Source organism: Fistularia commersonii, chromosome 18 (assembly GCF_037954325.1).
Source record: "Fistularia commersonii isolate RoL2024-O1a breed Wild chromosome 18, RoL_Fcom_v1.0, whole genome shotgun sequence".
Lineage (NCBI taxonomy): Eukaryota > Metazoa > Chordata > Actinopteri > Syngnathiformes > Fistulariidae > Fistularia > Fistularia commersonii.
This window is the reverse complement of record NC_141301.1, coordinates 15502173-15527485: the sequence shown is the minus strand read 5'-3', so window position 1 is coordinate 15527485 and position 25313 is coordinate 15502173. Positions and strand designations below refer to the sequence as shown.

Below are 25313 nucleotides of genomic sequence, written 5' to 3'. Positions count from 1 at the left end.
CCTGCTAGTTTGAGCCTTGAACTGGCACGCCCTCTCCGTTTACTTCTCAACGCCCTTCGCCGCAGTAGACGCAGTGCGATGCGGCGCTTTAGCAAAATAACCGCGCACGATGAGAAGCCTGCACGTCAGTGAAGCGGAAATGTGAAGAGGAAGCCGCGCCGCCGTTTACAAGAACACCGTATTCCCCTTTTTGAATGGATCATAGAAAATTCATGTTAATGGTCTGAACACGCAGCTCTTCCTCCTCCTGTTTTATTTTTTTTTCTCTGCAAGCAGCAGCTCAACCCCAAAGTCACTTTTAATCACAGCGGCACGTGTTTGTTTCCACCCACTCCCGCGGACCTGCGGTCGCGGGGAGGACGGTTAGCCGAGCGGCTCGTCGCTACGTCCGCGCCCGTGGATGCGGCGAGCCTCGCGGGCGCCGAGGCTAATTAGAATCCAAACGGTGAATATTAAACGCGCGCGTTTCCCGCACCACCGGTCGCCATGGTTATACCTTCCCGGGGATGAGTTTGAACGCCGACGCCAGTCACGCTCAAAGCCGGAGGTGCTCGTGTTTGAGTTTGCGTGTGTGTTTCTGGCCCGCCGCTGCGGCACATCAGCAGTCGTAACAGGCGGTCCCTGCGGAGGCCAGACTGACAGCTAGGTAATGATCAAAGAGGCCGTTTCCTGTGTTTCATGTCGGGGCTCAGAGAGAGACACATCCATACTGCCAGTTCCTCTGCTTTATAATGGGCTCGGCTTGCAGATAGCTCACTCATCTCCCCTCGCGCACGTGCACGCGGACACGTGACGCCGCAAACTCGGGTCTCCTGGACGCCTCGCCTTAACGCCCGCCCGGCCTGCAAGTGGTGTTTGCTAGCCCGGCCTCTGGACCGCACGCTAGCCGTGCTATCGCCGCGACCCGGCCGCCGGCGCCGATATCTCGCGTGTCGCCGCCCGGCCCGCCGGCTTCTGTTCGATCAATCGAAGCGACTCCAGATTGCATTTGGGAAAGCGCCCCGTCTTATTTCACGTGGGATACCGTCGGAAATGAGGTGCAACCCCGAGGACGGGCGTAAAAACAGCTCCGCTTTATCTGCGAGATTAAAACTTCGGGACGGCGGTAATCTGTCTTAATGAAACTGTCAAGTAATCTGCGAATCTTTGAAGTCCGCGTGTCAAAACCGCAAATTTGGATGTGTGTGTGTGTGTGTGTGTGTGTGTGCTAGTGTTACTTTCTGCAAGGATGAACCCATGTATTTAAATTACTGACTGGCAGTCTAAAGGGTTACTTGATTGGTATGAATTAACTAGCAATTAACTAATGTCAGGGTAATAGCTAAGTCAATCAAATCCAACCACTTAAAGCAGGTAAGGAAAGCTCGCCGAGCCTCTTTAATCATCCTTAAGGAGCCCTACTTTATGCACATATTTGATCTTATAAACCTTTTAATTTTGTGGGAGCAGAGAGCTTTTTCTTTTGATTCCCATTAGTACAGGATATTCTCTTTAATTTTCTTTATTTGCCCGCCTTTGTGCCCCCGACACCAGCTGGGCCAGATCCGGTCCGCAACTTTTTTTTTTTTTTTTTTTTAAAGTAATTTCAGGGAACTTTCTAACCTGTTAATTAGGAGTAGTCTACTTTTAGCTCCCGTCAGGAATGTAGCCTCCGCCGTAACCAGGTAACAGCGGCGCACCTCTCGAAATTGTTTGTTTCTCCGTTTTCGCACCCTTGGAATATTACGCTGATGATTCTGCTCACCGTTGGCGACGCGGCCATCTTAGCGGTCCGATATACGCAGAGGGTTTGCCGTAGCGCGGATGCCGTTAGCGTCAACGCTAAGTGTTGCCAAAATTCCTCACGTTGGCACCGGAAATTTGCTCATCAATCAGAATGAATGTTATTCACTGTTTACGTCTGCATCGGTGTTCTGGTAAAGGAGGGCTGTCAAACGTACGGCCCGCGGGCCGGTACCGGCCCACCAGGGGACTCCAGTCCAGGCCATGGAAGAAATATCCAATTAGAAGAAATATATAAAAACCATGAACTAGTTTTTGGACATAAAAATATAAATTGTCTGCTAGTGAGTTAGCAACACGGCACAACACTATGTGACTCACAGCAAAGTGGCTTCCGGCTCTGTAAATAACATTTTTACTGTTAGAAATGTACCTGCTTTTCCGTTGGACCAGCCAGATGTCGTCACAAAAGAGAAAAGTGGACATGAGGTGTCAGGTTTTCTATGAAAAATTGACCACTTCTTATTAGTTAATAGGAACCCCGTATGCTCGGTGTGGATGCGGCAAGTTTCGGTGCCACGATGAGACTCGGAAAGGCCAAAAATATAAAAACTGTACGGAGAACTGAGAAGACTGAACCGAGAAATTGCGTTCTTTTCTTCGTGAATCTCAGGTTGACATGTGTTTTTAAAGGAACGGTTCATGACATAGAAATATTTTCATCATTCACATGTCCTCCCAAGGAACAATTTGGACTTCTTGTTACTTCTGGGTAATTACGCTCTGATTTTACTGGTTCGGCCCCCTGACATCAAATTAGGTTGTTATGTGGCCCCTGAACCAAAATGAATTTGACAGCTCTGATGTAAAGCCTCGGATTTGTGTGTGTGTGTGTGTGTGTGTGTGTGTGTGTACAAACCCTGTGCTTTGTGATGTCAACCAGTTGAAATAGTCCCTTAATTGCAGAGATGCGACAGCTTCCCCGCCTCCGTGTTTTGCAGCGTTTGTTTCCCTGCATTGTCCGTCCGCCGTCTGCAGGCTTCCAGGAGGAAACGCAACTTTGGGGACCCTTGTATTTTCGGGGAACCCCGGCTGTTTGCCAGCTCCTCAAAGTCTTTCAGAATGAGACTTTCCTTTAGACGCTATGCAGTTTGTTGTACTTAAATACTACATGTAATCACATACAGATACCCGTTATTTCTTTTTGATCCCGACTGCTTTTGTTATTTTACTTTTATTATTCAGTATTCTTTAGTTTTAAATAGAGTTGATTTGTCTCTTTCGACAAGAAGCAATTTAGTCAATAACGTATTCCGATTCGGATTCGGATTGAGATCTAATCCGTCTAACTGCTTCCATCTGCTAATAGAACTTGTAGAACAAGAGCTCATATTCTGATATTCAGAAGAACCAATATTTCCAACTCTGGTTCCTCCAACAGTCCAACAAAAAAAAAAAAAGAGAAAAAAATCAATCACATGATCATCCCCTTTAAAAATGGCGCCACAATAACATGTTTGCTAACACGCATCTCCGGTTAGCATCTGTGGAAGAGTCCACGTTTGCTCGGAACGTGTTATATATAAAATAAATCATCATTTTTGGAGCCATTTTTGGGGTGCGGATTTTTTCCAAACACACGCAGATGGTTCATACAAGGTCCAGACACGTGACCCCGTGATTGACAGGTGTAAAACCCGCCTCTCGTCCAATCGCAGCACGGCAGGCCGCGGCTCCTCCTCCGCCGGTGCAGGAACAAACAGATGCGAATCATTATTATTATCACTATTCATTATTATAACATTACATTACATTACATTGCATTTGGCAGACGCTTTTATCCAAAGCGACTTACAATAGAATTATTAGTTAATAGTAATTATTATCAGTCATTATTAGTCATTTTTAACACAGCGTTCTCTCGCATTGTACGAAAACGCACGCCGCCTGCGTCTGCAGCTCCGTAGCAGACGCCGGACGCTCTGATTGGCCTGTCAGAGCGGCGAAACAGAAACAGCCTCTGATATGGAAATAGTCTAGACATCCCGGTCGTCCTCACGTAACGTTTCATCCCCACGCGATCCCCGGGATGTTTCTGAGGAGTAGTTTTCGCTCGGCGCGAGGGTGACGGGGCTGCGGGGGGTGCGAGCGACTGTCGCGTGGAAAAACGCTTGAACCCGCAGAAGACGCTCGCGGTAGCGGTTCATTAATGCAGACGAGAACTCGCTGTCGTGTCGCTGTCGTGTCGCTGTCGTGATGCGACGAAGCAGGAGGAAAGAAAAAAAAAAAAAAAAAAAAACGTTTTCCCCCGGTTTTATGACAGGCTTGACAAATGTACAGCGGTGTCGTGTCTTTCCACAATAACCCGGGTCTGTCTCTCCCGTCTCCGTCTTCTCCTGCACGTCCAGGACTCGCAGCTGAAGGTAAAGGTTTCCGCAAACCGGCAAGTGCGGAAAGATGATTGATAGCCATTTGTTTTGCCTCCTTAATACAACATAAACTCTCCGCCGATTCATCACCTGAGCGAGGGGGTTTTCACCGCGCCTCTGCACACAGCTCGCTAAAATAATTCATTTCCCGCACGCTACGAGCCGGGCGCTAATGTTAAATATTCATGCGGGTCCGGTCTAAATGATGTGGCCATTGGCACACAGTTAGAGCACACTCTGCGGAAGGGAGGAAATGTCAAGCTGTGAATAAATGAAGGCGGCGAAGCCATATTTTATCCTGCCGTGGTGGATTTACTACGGGTGCCATTTTGTGCGGCCACTTTAAATTTATAATCAATACACTCGGTGGGGCGGCGGGCGTATTGCAACGCCGGCAATAATCCGCTGCTGTGGTTGCATAATCTGAACGTTATAAATATTAACGGAGGACTTTGGGCGATTTCGAGAACGTCGGCGCATCCAACTCACCATGAAAAGGTCCCGGGTCGTGGATTCCGTGCTCGGGTCACGTCGGTGAAAGAGTGAACGGAACACGGACGAAGAATGAATGTTGTACGTCTTTATACAAATACAAATGAGCGGTCGCGTGTCTCCGTAGAGACGGGGGAGTGTTTTCAGAATCGGAATCAGGATATTTTATTGATCCCTCAGGGGGAATTTGCTTTTTGTTGAAAGCAGCTTCTGCGACAGAGTCAAGTGGTGAAGAATAAAAATAGAACTCTATAGAAAATTGAAGACAAAAATAGCAAATAATAAAAATAAAATTAAAAAAAAGACAGTCAAGATCGAAATTATTATCATGCTAATACTGCTAATAATAATGATAATGATAATAATGCTAATAATAAAAATAATAATAATAAGAAGAAGAACAACATCAACAATAATAATTAATTATCATTATTAAATATCAATAATAATAATATTTAATAATTTAATAATTAATATTATTTATAACAATATTTGATAATTTAATAATAACAATAATAATACTACTACTAATAATAATAATACTAATAATTATTATTATTATCATCATTATTAAATAATAATAATAATAATACTAATAATTATTATTAATTAATAATTAATTAATAATCAATTAATAATTAACTAATAATTAACTTTGAATACTTTTAATTAGTTAATTTAAAAACTTTAGATTAACTAATAATTATTATTAAATACTAATAACTATTATTACTATTATTTATCCTTTATTTAAATTCTAAAAAATATATAAATTACATTTTAAATAAATAAAACTAAAGTTAAAGGTATTTAAAAAGAAAAAATAACAATATATATATACATAATATATATGTGTATTTACAAGTAAATTGATGTCCATACATTTGCATGTACATGTGATATACATATAAAGACATTTTTATGTCTATATGATAAGATATGAGAAGACGATAATATAATACTTTTTTGATTCCCATAGAGGAAATTGTGTTTACGTTCCGATCCTTGTTGCTGTTTTTGTTTGGTTGTCGTGTCTGCGGAGGTTCTCGGTCGTCCGGATGCTGGTGAATTCTTGCCAAATCTTCTTGTCGTGGCAGCTGGACTTGAATTTGTTGACTTGAAGACGTACGAGCCTCATCCCAGAGGCTTCTTCACTTTCCAAATATAACTGCCAGGTTTTTGGGCGGTTCTATGTCATGTCTGCATGTTAGGTTTGGGTTGTCTATTTCACCCTTGCTGTTGTTGTTGTTGTTGTTGTTGTCGTCGATGTTGTTGTTGTTGTTGTTGTTGATGTTGTTGATGTTGTTGCTCTCTCTGCTGTCTATTTATTTGTGGATGTCTTTGCTATCTTCTAATTGCCTTCTAATTGTCTCTCTATTTACATTCCTATTCATATTTCTTTACACTATAACTGTTGTGACAAAAGAATTTCCCCTATAGGGATTAAGAAAGTTCATCTTAAAAATAGATGACAAAATATACAGGACTGTCTTAGGGAATGAGAATATTGTGATAAAGTTCTTTATCTTCTGTAATGCAATTAAAAAAACAAAATTTACTTTTTCATGATAGTCTAATATTTTGAGATACGATTTTTGAGTTTTCTTAAGATGTAAGCCATAATCAGCAATATTAAAATAATATTTTGCAATATTTCAGTTGACTTGCAATGAATCCAGAATGTATGACATTTTTTGATTTTGTAATTGCATTACAGAAGATAAAGAACTTTATCACAATATTCTAATTTTCTGAGACGTATGAATGCTTGTATGTCTCCAGGTGTCCCTGCGATAAGCGATATAACACGGCTGTGACGAAGGAATGTCCCCTATGGGGATCAATAAAGTTTATTTTATCTTATAGATGACAAATGAATGCATGAGTTTGGATGGTAAAAGGCGGTTAAAGTCGGGAAAGCTAAATCGCGGTTTCGCGGCGAATGTTGCTGCAGTGGGCGAGTCGGGAGCGAGCACGGCGGAGGGCGACCCGCGGGGTCGAGGGTCCATTTGCAGGAAACGTAACGGAGAGCGTGACGTGCGGCGTGCGGCGTGCATCATCCGTTAAACGGCGGCGCTTTGACAGACACACTCCGGCCGCCTTCAATTCTATCACTCACCCACGTGTTCGCCGCTCACATTCACACACACATTTCCCCCTGCGGTCTGACTAATGAGGCCTGCGGGCTGCAGACGCTTCCATCAAGGAACTTCCCCCTCGGTTTCGCTCCTCACACACACACACACACACACACACACACACATTAAGAGCGCTGTGGAACACACACCTGATTGATCGCGGTGATTTGACTGTGAAAAGGGAAATGGGAAATTGAAAAATGGCAGCAGAAGATTGGAAACAACACGCTGATTATAAACTCCGTGGGAAAACAAAAGAGCCTCACGTATTTTTCCGCAGAGGACGCAGGTGCTCGTCCCGACAGGTGCCTGATTGGGACGCGAAAAAAGACATTACGGCCGCAAACAAACGGACGCGTCGAGGCCCCCGGACGCCGCTTTTTGGGTCTGATAGATGTGATTATGAGCGTACGGGCCGAGGCGGCGCCCGAACGGGGACAGGTGTTTCGGCGAAATCCGTCCGAGCAAACCGACGCTTCGTCATCAACTAGGCCGTCACGTGTCGAAACCGGCGTGTTTTCAAACGGGCCGCTCGGCGGGATGAGTTCCCTCCGCCTCCGCTGGATTCTCCTCGTATCTGCTCATCGGCGGCCTCCTGCCGGCGGAGATCTTTGTCCGCTGCGGTAAACATGGGAGCGTCTTGGCCGAAGCCCCGGTGATTTAATATTCCCCGAGAGCTTCCAGACAGTGAGTGGTGATGCAGCAGCTGTCTCTTGACCCCGGAGAACCCCCACTTACCCCTCGGACCACCTCCTTTCCACCGGGCAAGCTGTGGAGATGACAAACCTGTCAGAAGCTTCTCCTAATGTCCTAATTACCTCTCCCCGTTTTCCTTTTTTGTCTCACACACACACACACACACACACACAGAGTCGCTGCTTGTATGAATGCACACACATGCATACTGAGCAAGCAGATACGCCAGCAGACAAGTTAAAGAGCACACACACACACACACACACACACACTGGCGTGGCATCTGTGAACACTGCCCATGTCTGTTCTATCTGGAGACGTTGAAAGCGGCTCCGGCGACGGGAAAGAATAAAATCGCCCCCCGATCCCGTTTGATTAGGGGTGGGTAATTATTCGGGCTGTCGGGACACATTTCTTATTTAATTTTTATGCGCGGGCCAACTTAGTATCGTGAAAATTGAACAAAATGAAAATTGCAATTTAAATATTTACATTTTTTGGCGTTTCATTTCAACTTTATAACCATTCATGATGCTAGAAATGTACAGACATTATTTTGTATGTAATCATCCGTACAAAATTAAACAAAAAAAAAATAAAGAGCTTCTCAATTCAATATAGATTGAAAGTACTTCTTGAAATATTCAAAGAAAATAATTTGGCGGGCCGGATAAAAAAGCGGAACGGGCCGGATGTGGCCCGCGGAGCGTAAAATGCCAGGTCTGCGTTTGAAGATTTGATTTGGATCCAGGAGCCGGAGCTCGGGTGAAAGAAAAGAATGTATCTGGCGGCGGCAGTTAATAGCGGTAATGGTTTTCGGGCAGAGGTTTCCTCCCTCCCGGCCGGCCCGTCCTGTTAACAAAGTGGAAAACGGCGGGGAGGCAGGAGGCGGGAGGGAGGGCGGATCGCCGCACCTCCCTGGAAACGCGGTTGCTCGGTGATTTATGGCGCCGGGAAGTCGGCGCATTCGTTACCGTCATTGTAACTTCATCGTGGCGGGTTTATTAGCATGTATATTACACGTGTCCGGCCGGGAGTCTTCTTATGACCTCGTGTTTATGGATGAGCGTGAAGAAACCGCCCGCTCCTCCGGTAGTCCGCCACCGCCGTCTTCCAGTTCGGCCTCCGGAAACATTATCGCTTCCCGCTTCGCTCTCTTGTTTACAAGAACGCTCGTCCCGTCCCGTCGCCCCGGGGTGACTTTTTGTTTCTTCCCCGGCAGCATTCCAAGTGGGATTATTCCGTAATCTCTGACAGTGAATGCCGCCTTCGGGCGCACGTGTCCGACGCAACCTCCGGGTCGCAGATTAGATGTTTGCAGAAGTGCGGCAACAGCGGCAGACGGAGGAAAAATCTCCATTCATGTCGCAGTTTATCACGCAGTTATTTAACTTCACTCTTATCTCCTCTAAGCCTGCTCGCTTAATAAACGCCGCCGGTCTCGGTGGAGGATTGGGAGGGATGGTTGCTCCCGGGAGCGGGGCGGGTTCTCAGAGTTACATGTTCATCACGCTCCACGTTCCCTCACTTCTTCATCATTCGCTCGTTATTTGCAACCTGCGGTGAAGGTCACGGGCGAGAGGCGGGGCTAGTCGCCTGTCAATCACGGGGCCACGTGCTAACACGTTAGCTCGTCAAACGGAGGCGAACAAACATCTCATTCACGCGTCGTATAAACGTGGGGAATGTAGGGTCTCCTGTGAAGCTCCTGCGTGATGTTTCCCGTGGGAGGAACCTGGAGAGTCGTCACGGAGACTCATCTTCTGGAACGAAGCACCGGCTGGAAGTAGATCACACAGGTGGAAAATAACGACGCGTGTCTCGTCCGCCAAGAGGAGCTTAAAATCAACAAGACTCATTTAATCCAAATTAAAGTATTTGAATATTTCTCCGCGACCTCCAGTGCAGGATAACCAGCAGAAGATGGATGGATGGATAAATTGTCGGCGCGATCCAGATGAATCCATCTGAAAATCACGACCATCACGTCTAAAAGTCTATTGTTATGTTTTGTTTTGTTTTGTTCAATTCCATTTGCGTGGCGTCTGTCGCCCCGCTCTCTGGGAGTTCACTCCTCCGTGTGAAAAGATTAGAAAAAGAAAAAAAAAAGGAGAAGTTTGAAGCCCACCCCTGATCCCGCTAACCTTCTAATTAAGTGAAAAACACATCGGTCCCCGCGCAGCCGGAGACCGTCATTACGCACGCGTCCACGTGCGCACGGAGGAAACCTACGCGCGGCTCTACGGGGCGCCGGCGCATCAAACCCGTCCGTGTCCTGTTCTGCACCGCAATCACCCACAAGTTTTGACATGCAGCTCGCCGCAGATCACGGGCATAAATAAGCGAGGGGATGTTCTACCTGAGAGGGAAGAGCATTAATTCAAAGGCATCTCGCCGGCGCTGAGAAGAAATGTTGCCTCATTAGTGTTACCCCACTGCTTTTTACCGAGCGGCGGCGGCAGAGAGGGTGGGCGGGGGCGCCGGGCGCCGTCTCACCCCGCATCCGTTCGGTCTCCGGAGATCTCGCCGCCGTCGCCCTTCGCGACTGAGAAGAATCGTTACCGTCCTGCGGGTTGATCGCGGGTTAAACCCCGTCCCGGAGGGATCCGCAGGAGGAGGTCGGCGGCGGCGAAGCGGGATGTGTTCGGGCTTTCCTCCCCCGCCCGCCCGCCGACGCCGCCGACCTCCTCTCTGAACACGCCGCTGCTCATTGTGCGGAACACAGGGATCAGATTGGGATGCGAGGAGGAGGTGGAGGTGGAGGAGCGGCGAGGAGACAAGGACGGACATTATTCGGAGGACGGCGATGCCGGACTCGCTCCCGTCGCCGCGTGATTGACAGATCGGCGAACGCCGCCGCACGCGTTTCCCCTGGAATCTGTCCGTCAGCGCCGTCAAAGCGGAGCGACAGCCGTGACACGTAATCACAGGCGAGCGGCGCCTCATAACTCCCGGCCCGACGTGTCGCAGGTAGCAAAGCTAATTATAGCCCCTCCGGGGGGCGCGGACAGGAAGTGGATGAAGCCGCGGGGTCGGGGAGGTCGTCGCCGCGCCATATCGCCACTTCCTGTCCGGACGTAGGTCTCTGTTGACACGAGGTGGCTCGCTTTTTTCCGGGTTTCACTCCTGACAAAGGAGCGTAAACCAGGGACACGTATACAACGGGATGCTAATGATTTATTTACATAATGTCTGCACGCCGTTGTAATTACCTGGCAATTAAAAAGTGCTCCAAAGCCTCATTACGGGGTGTCCTATGGGCTGGTTGGACCGGGTCTGATATGTTGTTCTCATTCAAGCGAGAATGTGAGTTTAGCTCCCCCCCCCTCCGTAATCACACGCGGTCGCTTTTGCTCGAATTGCTTTCAGCCGAATCTAAATCACCCGGCGGAGAAACCTCATCACGTTAAAGCGTTGCATAATCAGGAGGGTTGTTTTTTTTTTTTTTTGTAAAAACAAAAATGTCGAGGCGGGGAAGTCTCTGCAGGACGGCGAGCGTTGCCGTCGGGTGTCGTTCGTCACATCGTGTCCGGGAGGGAACCGCTGACGATGTTTAAAGAGGTATTACAAGGACAACGCTATTATTACACCCGCCACGACAGGCGACTTCGGACTCCCCGGCCCGAAGTCCGAAACCGAAGCGTGAAATACGAGGAAAAGAAAGCGTGGGTTTGGATGTGCGGGAGACGGTCCAAGAGAAGGAGCGTGTCTGGTGGAGGGGGTTGTTTATGAAAAGCAGACAATGAATGATGGAAGCTCTCCCGAGGGTTCGGGCCCTCAGCGCCGCTGCAGGGACTTGGGAAGACGCCAGTCTCCCACGCTCGTGCGCGAGATGCCAGTTTTGCGGCGGGCGCCGTTCCGAATGGGCGCTCCTTCTCCTTCTTCTTTTTCTCCAGGACGCGCCGCCGGTCCTCTGGGGAGGCTCGGGGCGGGTCTTCCAGAAGCGAAAAAAGGCGCCGCTTGGGTTCTCGATCGGGACGGCGAGCGGAAAACAAAGTCCGAGTTCGATCTCCGTTCAGACGCACCTGTGTGACACCAAACTAAAGGGTGGAAACAAAAGTATGCAGACGCGAGTTACAGAAATATATACTGTAAATTATTTATCGAGCGCACAAAGTCCTTGGCTCGGAGTGTCTCTCGGCGATTCCCCGGGAGCGACGTCACGGGCGGCATTAAAGGGCCGACACCCCGGCCGGGTCCAATTACCGAGGAACGCTCTGGGCTGCTCGGATCTACCTGCAACATTCAGAGATGGAAACAGTATCGCAGAAGAAAACACCCCAAAACACCCCCACCACCAAAAAGCAACATCTGGTTCCGGCGTTCACGGAAGGCGGGTGTCAGCCAGGATTTTATCACGACCCTTCTTTGACTTCGTCTCTAGGATGAAGCTTCGTAAATAGAGTGACCGACGCTTAACGTCATCCTGGAGGACTCTAAGAGCTTTTTGGAGCGAGAAAACAGCGAGAGCCACATAACTCTTTTAAAATTTAAGATGAATCAACGTATAACGTTTTTTGTTTTGTTTTGTTTTTTTTACCCATAATGCCATAGAGAAACAAAATATGCGTGAAAACGAAACATTTTGAACTGTGAAAAAAAAAAACACGTCGGGTTAAGGGTTAAGGTTTTTTTATGAAAAAAAAAAAAAAAAAGACAAACTTAAATGACGCACCAGCAGCAAAACAAAAATGGCGTCTTCTTTTTTGTCGCTTATTAACCCTCATATTATATTAAGGGTCGATTTGACCCATTGGGTCAATGGGTGAAATGGGTCAAATTGACCCTTAACATAATATGAAGGTTAAGAGCCACAACAAAAACGAACGCATTTTACGTAGACGTTAGAGGATAGCCATCATCTTCACATTTCAAATGACATTTAAAAACAAAAAAAAATTAAATATATTTGAATTCAAAAGCCGCAGGGAGCCGCAATAGAGGGATTCCAGGAGCCGCCGGTTGGAAGCGTTGCTAAGCTAACACCAGGCCTCCATGCTGCTACATCTATAAAGTGCAAAAACAAAGTGGAAAAAAAGCGTAAAGTCCGCGACTCCTGGCGTGTCGGGGGCTCGTCCGGGAACACCTGTCCCGATAGCGTTTTGGTTTTAATCACGGGATATTACAGGGATAGCGAACGGGATCGACGAAGAGACGGAATATTTCGAGTTCCCGGCGGGATGTGACTTTGCGCCTGCTGTCTGCTCACAATCTTGTCTGTTTTCTCCTCCTCTGCAACAGGAGCTGCTCAGAACGTGACAGGTACGTTTTATTTTTTTCTCCCTCTCTCTTTCATCGTCTCCTCGCCACCTGCTGTTCGCTTGGAATCGCTCGTCTCGGCCCGTCTCTGCCGATCGTCTGTGCGCATTAGCATAAATAGTCTTTTCCTTGCAGGGAGGGAAGAGAGCCGCACACGTCGCGCAGATTGTGTCGCCTCATTTGGAATTCTACCAATCAATATTTCTCCAGGCTTCTTAATTGGCGCTTTAGTTTGTTTGACAGATTTACGCTCCTCGTGACGTCACGCGGATGCAAACAAATCAGTTTCCAAAGTCCTCCAGGGCTTTTGTGTTCCCTGCCTTAAAGCGGGCAGCCCTAATTCCTCCTTTTGCAAAGCTACTGTTGCTACACTCTCGCAAAAACCTTCATTTGGGGGACGGCGTGACCGAATCAGACACGCACGCCGCTCGTATTCGCGGCCACCCGGTGACATGGTGAATGTCAATCACCCCGTCACCGAGGTAACAAAAATGAGCCATAAGGAACTGTTGCTATGCAAAGAGGAGTCTAGTGCTGCTAGTGTGTGGCGATCTCTCTCTTTTCTTTTCATTCATTCATGCAATCATTCATTCATTCATTCATTCATTCATTCATTCATTCATTCTCTATGTTGCTGAGCCTATTCCAGCTGTCTCTGGGCGGGAGGCGGGGTTCACTCCGGGCCACAGATTAGCGTCATTAGCATGCAAGCATTCTCGCGTCATATCCAGGCATACAACTCTCGCTCCCTAATTCACGCATCGTGTCGAGACATTCAGCCAGACTCCCCGCAGAGAGATCGGCTGTTGAATCCAACCGTGGACCTTCTCGCTGCGAGGCGGAGGCGCTTACCGCCGTCTCTACGCTCACAATATAAACCAGAACCTTCTGCTCCGTTAATTTTGAAAACCCCAGTGTGACAGTTCCGTCACAGTCCTACTTCCGTGCACGAGTCTGGAATCCTGTAACTGTGCTCACCGCTTTGCTTAAAATTCAAATTTCAAGTGCAGACCGGGTCGATCCGGTGACCATTTGAGTTCACAGCTGATCGAACCTCTCAGGAGATCGAGGACTTACGCCACCCATCTATGGACGTTTGGAGACAATGACCCCAACAGTCAGTTCCTACAGAAGCAGACCTGGCATATTTAACTAGAACAACTAATGACTGAACATCACACATACATCTATATATATATATTTGACACGATGAGTCACGTAACTTCTTTATCTTTTTATATTTTAATGACTAATGCAGGGCTTGACACCAAACAACTCCAAGAAACAGGAGTCGGGTGGAAAAGGCTGAATTTTCTCAACATGAATCGCACTATTATTTATGAACGTGGCACCTTTGGACCGTCTGGTACCTTTGAGTCGAAATGAGTGATTCGTTTAAAGAGCGCCGTGGGTTGGTTTAGAGACGTTCTTGCTTTTTAGTGCAATGAAACATCTCGACCTGTGTTGTTAAATTCACAATGAACCCATTGTTTTGCTCCCGGTGATGATTTACAAATGCGGCGGACGCCTTTGAAAGTTTATTCCAGGGAAAAGCTGCCCGACTTTTGGAAAGGCGTGGTCTTACGACACCAAATTAGTTGATAGGAAACCGTCCAATTCAAAGGTTGGCGGAAATCTTGCGCGGCGCTAATTACAGCCGTTCCCGAAACGCCTCTTACTTGTGAACAACCTTAAAACGGCGTTTCACCCTGAGATTCAGGGTCTAATGACTGAGCAGGGTGGAGACGAACTTCTTGTTGTTAATGACTGCGATCCTGGTCGATCCTTGAAAGGACAGGGGGGGTGCAGATGGCGGCGGCGGCGGCGGCGGCGGCGGCTCCGCGGAGAGGAACGGGCAGCGCTGTCCTGCTTTCTCGCCGGCCCTTTCATGTCTTTTGAAGTGAAAACAAGAGAGAAGTTCAAAGAGACAGCCGAGTTGATTCATAAGGTGCTTCCCGCCGAAGCGCCGACGGAAGATTCGGCCCGATTGTCTCGCGATTTCCCTCAACTTTTAGCTAAAATCGGTCGGGGTCGGGGGCCGACGAGCCGATCGTACGTCCCCTCCGAGAGCGGGGAGGACTTCGAAGGTCCGTATTTCCGTCGGACCGTTGGGTCGGGTGTGTTGTGATGCGGGAACAGGAGGGCGGCCATGTGTAGAAATACAGGCACTTTACTCTTCCAGACAGCTGCTGGAATGAGTGTGAATTTATCAGCCAGTCATCTGCGGCGCGCCTCGGCCCGCTCCCCCTCCATCCCCAGCCACCACCCAGAATTAATGACTGCCTCTCCTCATTTGCACCCAATCACGAGCAGGATGCCGAGGCAATTGAAAATGTTTACTCCAATTGCGAAAACCCTCCATGTTCCATAAAGTGGCCTGTTTTCGCTTTGATGGGATTGCTAATCACAGCAATGTTATTTATGTGTGTTTTGAATTGGAGATGAGCCTAGGCTAGGATATTGGAGAGGGACCAACCTTGCTTGGGGCTGCTAAACCTTATGGAGAATTTATCTATCGCATTGCTTTTCTCTCAGTCCAACAGATTGGAGGCAGAGTAACCTTGCTTTGAGGCTGCTCCGTGTTGCCGTTTTCACTGCCAGATAGTTTTTTTTTTTTTTCGCCGATGAAATAAAAGAGACATCAAAACACAAATGCGTGGCTTCGCCTCGTCTTCCGCGGCACTACTTAGCGGCCCGCGTGCCGAGCGGCTTCGTCTCCGGCGTGATCATCGTCGCCATTACCGTCTTCATCTCGGCTCGTATTGTATTCCGATTCAATCTTACGTCCTAAATGAAACCGCGGCCGACGCTTCAACGCATTGACCGCCGTCACGCTGACTTAAACCGCCGGCTAACTAGGTTTGTTAACGCGACTAACGAGACGTCGCCTGGTTTTCGCCGGCAGACGGGAAACGGCCGCCCTCCAGGAGGCCTGTCGATTCTGAAAAACGCATAGCGTGTTGCTAATTCCGTGAAAGGCTCCGCTTTGACCCCGATGTTTTTCACAAGTTAATTACTCAGAACGCGTGACAGCGCGCTGAAAAAAAATACCGTCAAAACATCAGGAAACCAGACAACAAATCCATAATGTCAAACGGTGTTTCCACAACCTTCTGACATCTGAACGGAAGTCCTTCAGAAGATCCCCGGCCGAGATCACTCGTCCCCCTAAAGGTTTTCTGTCAGAAACGAGCCCTCGTCAAAGTTCTCCCGTTATCCGAAAAGGCTTTTAGGATTTCCGCCTGTTCGTACGGCTACGGGCGAGGTAAGCGTTGCCGGGGGAAACGGCGCAGACCACGACGAGACGGAGGCCGGGTCTTCTGATCGTCGGACGGCTCCTTTCTGAGAAGATGTTGGGCGGAAGCCCGGAGGCTAACCTCTCTTTAGCGTGCTCAGACGCCCTGCGGGATCTCGGGACCTTCGTTCCGCCCGACACATTCGTCGGTCCGTCTTCTATTTCCATTATCACTATCTGCGAACGCGGAGGTTTTGTTTTTGGATTTTTGTTTTTTTTTTTTCCCTTCACTTTGTAAATGTCAGAAAGCAATGGAAGCGTCTGACAACCCGGGCATGCAAATGTTGCTGCTTTCTTGGTGCCGCCGCTGATAGCGTTGTTCTTCCACTGGTGTGAATCCAAAGCATTAAAACCAATTCTCCGTTCCCATCGCGCCTTTTTTTTTTTTTGTGCGATCCAGATAAATATAGCACAAGGTGACTTGACTCTAGCTTCTCTTTGAAGACGGGGGGGGGGGGGAAACGCCGGGCTTTTCTGTGGGGGGTTCGGCGTGAGTTACGATGACAAGGTCCAGGTCCTGTGTGTGTGTGTGTGTGTGTGTGTGTGTGTGTGTGGCGACGACGACGACGACGGCTGTGTACAGCGAGCGCCTCTGATGCTTACAGCACTTTTATTCCTGGAGATACAGAACAGAAAAGCTGAGCACACATTAGTCACATGGAAGCTCAGATGGAGGGCTCTGATAAAGCTTAACCATAAACAGCATCCTGCTCGGCTCATCCCTCGCTCGCTCCTCTTCAGCTCTAACCCCCCCCAACCTCTATCTACTACTTGCAACTCTTCTCGCACACTTTCTTTGTCTCCGCCGTGTCCCACCCTCACCCCCCCCTCCATCCCCGCTACCTTTGTGGGCAGCGGAGCTTACAGCCCATCTGGCTCTGACTCACGAAGCCCACTCTGAGCTCGGCGAGATCAATAGTGACAAACACTGCGCATTGGCTCTTATATTAAATGGATTAGAAGTGCTGGAAGCGAGCGACGCGCGCGGCCTGTTGTCGTCGTCCCCGCACGGCGCCGTCCTTGCACAACGACATTTTTCCCCGTCGTCCCTCCAGTGGAGGGTCAGAACCTGGCGACCGACAACGTGTCGGTGGTGGAGGGGGAGACGGCCACGCTCAGCTGCCGAGTGAAGAACAACGACGACTCCGTCATCCAGCTTCTCAACCCCAACAGGCAGACCATCTACTTCAAGGACGTCCGACGTAAGTGGCGGCGCTTTTCGTCTCAACCGCCGTTTTGAGTGCTTCCGCCGTTAGCATCGGCGCGCCGCGAAACGGCGTTTATGTCATCGGCGCGTTTTGTTGAAAGTCTGGGCTTTGTCACAGAGGAGGAGTGACATTTTCAACATTTTCTGACATTTAAAATGTCAATAAATTAAACAAAGACCCGCAGGTGTTTATGTACTTATTGTAATTGCACAGACGCTTTATATATATAAAAATCTATATTTGTATAAAGAAATATCGGCGTCGGCGCCCGCGTTCCGAGAAGCGGATCCTCCCGTCGGCCCTTTCGCGAATCGTTCGGAGGGTTTTTATCTCCGACCCGGTCGTCGCCGAGAAGACCGACCTTATCGGCAGAAGATCGGGTCGGCGGCGGTATCTCCGGTTTTGGGGTCAAGAACCCCCCCGCCCCCCCCGAGATCCCATCTGTCCTTGACTTCTTGGCTCTTAAACGCAAGTCATTAAAGCCCAGATTGCGACAAGATTAATATGAGATAATTTGCGGCGACGCCATAATGGGGGATACTTTTGTGTCCTTGTCACTGTTCGATTTCACGATAATCTCTTAGATTAGGATATTGAACACGATGATTATGCATGAGCATATGGACCGCTTCTCCTCTGATCCCGCTTTCCGTCTCCGCCTTTCTTTCCCGTTGTTTTTTTTCTTTTTTCTTTTTACTTGTTTGTGTCTGGGATCCGAGCCAGGATTCAAGGTGAAGCGGGAACGCCCTTCATTTCGGTCGGTATCGCGTCCCAGCTGTTATTTCGCGGGTCTCGGTGGCGAGACATGTGTTCCATCTCCTCGCTTGCAAAAAAGCGTCAAGGGGGGTGATTTTGACAACATATCTTTTCCATATTTGTTGGAAATAAGCGAGGCGGCCTGCGGAGCGGGGCGGGAAAGAGCGGCCCGCTCACAGTTAATCACAATCGCCGCCGCAGATCCAGTGATGGACTGAAAATCGTTCGGGTTGATGACACGACGCGAAAAAAAATCACCCGAAGGTAAGAACTAATTATTGCTTCGGCGGCGACGAGAACCCGAACCTCCCGGCCGCTTAAGAAAACACGTTTTTGTTTTCTCTTTTCTTTATCGAGCCGCTCTTCGCGAGCTCGCCGCCGAGTCGTTTTTCCCCGTTCCGGTCGATACGGGTTTGAAAAGCCTAAAAGGGAGGCATAATTTATCCGCGGCCAGATTTGAATTTATATCAGATTCCTGACAGGCGTCCAAAGTGTTATTGGGCCGCCGCTGCGTGTTTGTGTCCGCGGTAATGGCTCCGGCCAACCCCGCGGCAGCCTTGTTCCAGGCTCCTTTCTTAAGAGATCGCCGCTTCGGCGAAGACCACCCTCAGTTAGCGGCATTGTCAACCGTCAACGGGATCGCGCGGTGGCACTTCATTGTGCACGAGGTGGTAAACAGAAAAAAAAAAAGCCGGCTACAATCAAAACGTCTGACGGCGCTATAAACATGCGGTTGCATGTAAGTTCGGATAAAGACTGTTTAAAAGCAGGGGTCGGTAAAACAAAAGAAAACAAACGGTAAAGTTCGCAGGTCGGGGGTCGAGAGATCGTCTCGGTCAGGAGCGTAAATGTGAAATAACCGAGCCGTTTGCCGCAGTCGGGAGCCCTGATGGTAAAATCGGCCGCTCGCCGCCGGCGGTGTTGTTTTTTTTGTCCGAGATTTGTCCGACTTTGAAAAGCGGGAGCAACACAATTTGTAGCCTTACAGCTTTTTGAACAGAACAACGCCTCGGATGCGACAAACGCCTCTAACAATCCATAGTCCCGGCAAAAACAAAGGCCCATTGAAGTTAATGCGCAAGGAGAAACATCCTTAGATATTATGCGTTGGCAAAGTCACACACACACACACACACACACACACACACACACACACACACACACACACACGTAGTTAGCCCTATGAAGCAACTGTTGGAAACAGGGATGTCGTATCTCTTCAGTCTTTTCACGAATCCATCCGAAATAAGCGAAACGGTCTCAAGAGAATACTATTCTCGTGGGGCCGGATTGATCGGAAAGATACGTTCAATGCAAAGTCTTATTGATATTTTTCTTAATGATGAATGCCCGTTCAATTGCAGCAGCTGTCCTGCTGGACAGGACAGCTGCTGCAAGTCCAGCCACTATCAAGATAATTATGGAATTAACACGTTAATCTAGATTAAAAAATGTGGAGGTTCTCTTTGGGAGCGACCAGGATGGATAGGATCAAGAATGGGTCCATCAGAGGCACATGGTAGATGTTTTGGAGAGAAGGGACAGAGATGGTTTGGTTATGGACAGAGGAGGGATAGTGAATACATTGGTAGACAGATGCTGGAATTGGAGGTTTAGAGGAAGACCAGAGAGAAGATGGATGGATGTTGTGAGAGAGGATTTGAAGGTAGTTGGTGTGAGAGAGGAGGATCCAGAGAACAGGGTTAGATAGAGAAGGTGGATTCGCTGTGGAGACCCCTGAAGGGAAAAGTCCAAAGGAGGAAAATAATTTATCACAGGGGTGCAGGACATGTATGACCGAGACAAAGTGGTTTGGACATAAACGCTCCTAACCGCGGTGAAGATCTGGGTAGAGGGTTGCTGAAGGTTGAGCTGCCGGGCAGGAGGTCTCATGGAAGACCAAAGAGAAGATCGATGGAGGTGGTGAGAGAGGATATGAAGGTCGCTGGTTTGAGAGAGGAGGATCCAGAGAATAGGGTTTGATGGAGAAGGTTGATTGGCTGTAGTGACCCCTGAAGGAAAACAACCAAAGGAGAAGAAGAATTTGTCACAGGGGTGCAGGACTTGTATGACTGAGACAACGTGATGACTGAGATGGTTTCAAACCATCAAACCATAGTGAAGATCTGGGTAGAAGGTTGCTGAAGGTGGAGCTGCCAGGCAAGAGGTCTAGAGGAAGACCAAAGAGAAGATGGATGGAAATCGTGAGAGACGATACGAATATGTCAGTTGGTGTTAGAGAGGAGGATCCAGAGAATAGAGTTAAATGGAGAAGGTGGATTCGCTGTGGAGACCCAGGAAGGGAAAGGAGGAGAAGGAGAAGAAGAATTGCCACAGGCGGATGAAGGAGGGCAACGTTACTGCAGAGACTAGATCGGATAAAGAAAAGAAGGGGAAGGTTTTTATTTATTCATTATTAGCTGCATTTTTTATTTATTTCTTTTATATGTATATTCGATTTGAGACGATTGTTATATTTATATACTTATTTTTTGAATTATTGTATTGTATAGTGAGGTAAATTGAATTCAAGTGTTACTGTTTATACACAGACATACACACACAAATATTATATTTATAGTCTTTCGTCATGAGTCTCTTTGCCTCTAGAAAGTAAAATATGAATTAATCGCGATTAATCGAAACGCTCTATCCACACCGGCCCCTGCGATTAATCCGATTAAAGATCGTAACGGTTTGACAACGGCGTCCAAAGTGAATATTTCATCCTCAGAAACCCCGAAGCCGGAGACGAGACCCGGCTCTCCGCTCCGTATCCACCCCGTATTTTATGCGCATTTAAAACATGCGAGTGAAAAATTAACCCTCGGCCCAATTTAATCGTTCTCCGCCGAGCTGCCGTTTGAACCGGACGGTCAGAAGCGTCGGGTCCGTCTCGCCGCAGGTGCGCCGCCTCTTAAAGTGCACGAGTGCCATTGTTCCCCTTTGAGAAGAGACTTCCAAAGAGCTCTCGAATTATATTTGAGGGTGAGACTTTGTGTTGATTCTGCCCCGAGACCTCGGGTAATGATCGCCATAATAAGCGCCACTCCTGACGGGAATAACAAATCGCCCGCGCCGGCACTGAGAATCTTTATTTTATTTTAATTCTTTTTTTTTTCAATGGAAACAAGCAGAAAGAAAGTTTCAAAAGAGCTCCCGAGGGGGTGTTTATGGAAAATCGGGGGGACGAAAGGCCGGCCAAGCGGGGTAACCTACTTTGACGGGAACCCGTTTGCTGGGAGTGCGGCGGCGGCGGCGTGATGGAATTCATTCTGTATGTTTGAACGCCTGGGATGTGTGAGGTCGACGCGTCCATCCATGACCGGCCTCCGTTCGAAGAGTTCCCAGCTTGTTAGGAGTCCTCACGAGCACTCCTGGCACTCCCCCGGCCTGCACGGCTACTCTATAAATGAAGCGGCGCGAATCATATTGAAACTGGCTTTTCTTTTTACTCAATTAAGGAGAAAACCCGGGAAAAAGGGGGCAGCGCGCTAGCCGACGTCTCATTTTCTCTCGTCGGCGCCTTCCTCCTTTCTCGGGCTCAACGTCTCCGCTCTCATGTTTCCCCGCAGCTCTGAAGGACAGCCGGTTCCAGCTGGTGAATTTCTCCGACAACGAGCTTCGGGTGTCCCTGTCCAACGTGTCACTCTCCGACGAGGGACGCTACGTATGCCAGCTCTACACGGATCCTCCTCAGGAAGCCTACGCCGATATCACCGTCCTGGGTGGGTGCGAGGGTGACGCGCCAGATCGGGCGCCGCCGTCGTGGATCCGCTCCGCCGCTTCCGTCCCCCCCCCCTCCCCCTCCCAAAAAAAAAGAGACGCTAAAAGTAACGCTAATCTTTGATCCCGTTATCTTTAGCAACTGAAAAACAAAAATGTCAGCCAATTAGCCGCCGTTGGTGCTCGGCGCCGTAACGGGCGGGCGGGGGATGGAGGGAGGAAGGAGCAGATGCTGAAAGCGACGGCTCGACCCGCGACGCTTTCTGCTTTCTGGCAGCTGTGTTGACTCTGTTGAATCCCGGTGAATGTTGACTTGGCTGTTCCCGACGACTCCCCCGTCGAGTGTCAGCTGCGCCGCACTTTGATGCTCCGGAGTAAAATGACTCTAGTTAAGCTTTATTCTACACGCAGACATCCTGCGGGGATTGAAAAGAATTAAAAGCACTTTAACGTAATTACTCCGGTTGTACAATTGAAATGTACAGTAGCTGCGCCGTTTATGATCCCGGCTCCTTGAAACGAGCGGCGCTCCGATTCCAGACTTTGAAGCCGGCGCCGCTCTGGAGGTAAGAGGACGACGGGCCGATTGCAAAAACTGAAAACGGACTGGAAAATTCATGCATTTATTCATTTAACATAAGATAAACTTAATTGATATCTTATCGGGAACGAATGACGGTCTTTTTTCCAGTTTTTGCCAAACGTGAAATGATGAAAATTCATTCATCCGTCATCGAAGGAGTCAACTGAACCGTGGCTGCGACGAGGTCGACGACGGGTTCGTTCGAGAGCGACGTCTTTTTTTTTTTTTCTCAGAAACACGTCGGCCACCCGTAATTTTCCGCAAGTAGTAATATCTCTCTCTCGGGTCGCGTTCCTCGCTGGCAGCAGAATCGATAAATGGCAGCGCCGTAGACGCACGCCCTCCTCCGATTGCAGCAGTCGGAATAATTAGCCGGCCCGCAGCTTTGCCCTCTTCGTATTGACGTAGATAATAATACGTACCCCGGCTCGGGAAGCAGATGTAACTCGGCGCCAGATGCCGAGGAACCCGCAAAGAGACGCTCGGCGTCGGGGAACACCCACCGTATGTTTGCTGACATTTTGAACGCAGATGAAATAAGAAATGTGAACGCCGTTGTTGACGATTGACGAACTGGTTCTACCCGACCGGCGTCGGGACTCCGAAACAGCCGACACTCGTTCTTCTAGCGCACGTAAAGTCCACTAAGCCGCACTCATCTGTGCATCTGCACTTTGAGTTGTACTTTGAGTTGTACCCCAAACTGTTGCATATCTGACCGAATTGATAAGACCTTATGTTCGCTGCAGAGAGCTGCGTTCCTCTAATTCAAACCTACTAGCAGTACCTTCTGCTCGCTCTAAGCGATCTCAGGCAAAACTGTTCTCAGTTCTACTACCTCAGTGGTGGAAGAAACTTCCGGTAGCAACAAGACTAGCATCATCTCTCTCAACGGTCAAGAAACAGGTAAAAACGTTTCTCTTTCAGGACTTTTTACTGCGCTGATGCCCCAGATCAGGTCGGCAGCAAGTTAGGCTATGCAGTGTGTGTGTGTGTGTGTGTACGTTTGTGTGTCTCTGTCCCAAAAAAAAAAACCCTCACTAACCCAAGCTTACTGTTCTGTATATTTCCTGTGCATCGTGTATTTGCAAGTGTATTTGCAGTCCCTATGTCCTCTATTGTAAGTCGCTTTGGATAAAAGCGTCTGCCAAATGTAATGTAATGTAATGTAATGTCTTATTACCCTGCTACTGTTCCATTGCACTGCTCATATTTATATCTATAACCATGTTTACAATCATGTTTACGCTCTTCTTGTTAGCGACGTGACAATGAACGCTTTGAATCTGGAATCTAATTGCACTCAGTCAAAGTGAGAACCATCATGTAGGATTCAACAGAGGTCATTCAACCCTGCCGTTCTTAGAAGCGCATGTGTGTGTGTGTGTGTGTGTGTCGCTCTTCCCCTTACCGCGGCCTCCTTTTCAGTCCCGCCAGGAAACCCAATCATCGAGAGCCGCGAGGACGTGGTCAGCGAGGGGAACGAGACGGAGCTCATCTGCACGGCCATGGGCGGCAAGCCAGCCGCCGCCATCAGATGGATGAAGGGGGAGGAGGAACTGACAGGTCGGTGGAGCGACGGCGTCCGAGGCTCCGAGGCTCCGGGTCCGTCCCTCCCGCTCGCCGCGGAGGGGGCAGCTTTTGTGAAAATAATCGCGGCCCTTTAAAAGATTGATGCCTGTTGCCGGGCGATGTTGACTGACGTGAGCGGTCGGCGCCCCCGGAAGGTGATCGTCGTGCAGCTGCCGGATCAAAATTGTGCCCGGTGTCGTGGCGGGTGGAGCTAATTTCCATTTCACAGGTGTTTGTTTCCCCCTCTTTAAAAAAAAAAAAAAAAAAAAATTAAATTAAAAAAAAAAATCGCTTACACATCCCAAATCCCGGAGGAGGAGGTAAACGCCTGGCTTTTAATCCCGGACGGCCCGTTCGTGCCGCAGGCCTCGGCGGCGAAGGGCTGTTTAACCCGCTGGGGGTGAAAAACCCTTATTACTCCTCAGATACAGCCATCAATTTTTCATTACGGCCGTATTGTACGGCACGGAGGCGGGGCTGCGGGTTCATTTTAGTCATATTTTATTTATACACGCCGGGCGTCCGTGGACTCGTTGTCAAATTATATATGTATTAGAATGTAGAGGATTCATTTAGCCAGTTTAGAGATGAAATATTTAGACAAGAGCGAGTCTGAAGCTAAATGCCATCTGCGCCTCCGGTGCCGCCCGTCCGTCCCCCCCCCTCGTCCCCGGAGGAGTCAGAGTCAATTTCTGTTTATGGGTTGTTGATGAAGTTTTCCCCGCCGGATGGTCGGACCAGAAGAATGCAGGCGGTCACGCTGAGCGGGACGGAGAAGTAGAAGCTCGGCGCGGTGGAGGTGCTAAGCGCTTCCGAAGCATCTCTTGTAATCTGAAATTAAAAGCGGATTTTATCTGCCGGGGTCAACGTTCGCTCCGTCGTTTGCGGTGGCGAGACTCTTCTTACGGCTCCGCTGGGACGCGGCGGAGGTGATTGGTGGAACTCATAAGCGGCGTGCGTTGCAGAACGCCATCTGAAAAGCCATCCCGGTCACTGCTCGGATGTTTTCTCGAAGGAAAACGGACAGAAGCCGTGAGAAATGGAGCGCCGAAGAAGTCCGAGCTCTTCTGCGCCTCAGAGGAGGTTCCAGGGCTCGCAGAGGAACATCTACATTTTTCAGCTCTTCTTCAGGGAGAAGATAAAAACACCTCAACCATCTGATCCCATGAACGTTGAGGCAGCTTCACCTCCACGTTGTCCCTCTTCTTCTTCTTCTCTTCTTTGCTTTGGTGTGTAGTGCTGAAGGTGTACGTCACAGCGGTCCTTACAGAGGTCTCTCACTGCCTGTGGGAATGCTAAGCTAACGCTTCCCCTTGGAGAAGGCTACTTCCTGGAACCGCATGCAGGCTGGACGCTGCTTCTCAGTCTAACATGCGAGATGGAGGAGGAGGAGGAATGGGCTGGTGCCTTCAAACAGGCTTCCAGAAAAGGACCGCG

General features: G+C 48.8%; 1 protein-coding gene across 3 annotated transcripts in view; it reads left to right on the top strand.

The window, feature by feature from the left end:
- cadm1b (cell adhesion molecule 1b) overlaps positions 1-25313 on the top strand; it is a 164287-nt gene that overhangs the window by 101440 nt on the left and 37534 nt on the right. For all 3 annotated transcript variants that reach the window (XR_015107438.1, XM_086164155.1, XM_086164153.1), the window contains exons 2-5: positions 12719-12739; positions 17087-17233; positions 21571-21723; positions 23733-23870. Coding sequence is in view for 2 of the 3 variants with exons in the window: in XM_086164155.1 (XP_086020281.1) it covers positions 12719-12739; positions 17087-17233; positions 21571-21723; positions 23733-23870 (459 nt within the window). In the remaining variant the exon portion in view is untranslated. The remainder of the gene's footprint in view (positions 1-12718; positions 12740-17086; positions 17234-21570; positions 21724-23732; positions 23871-25313) is intronic.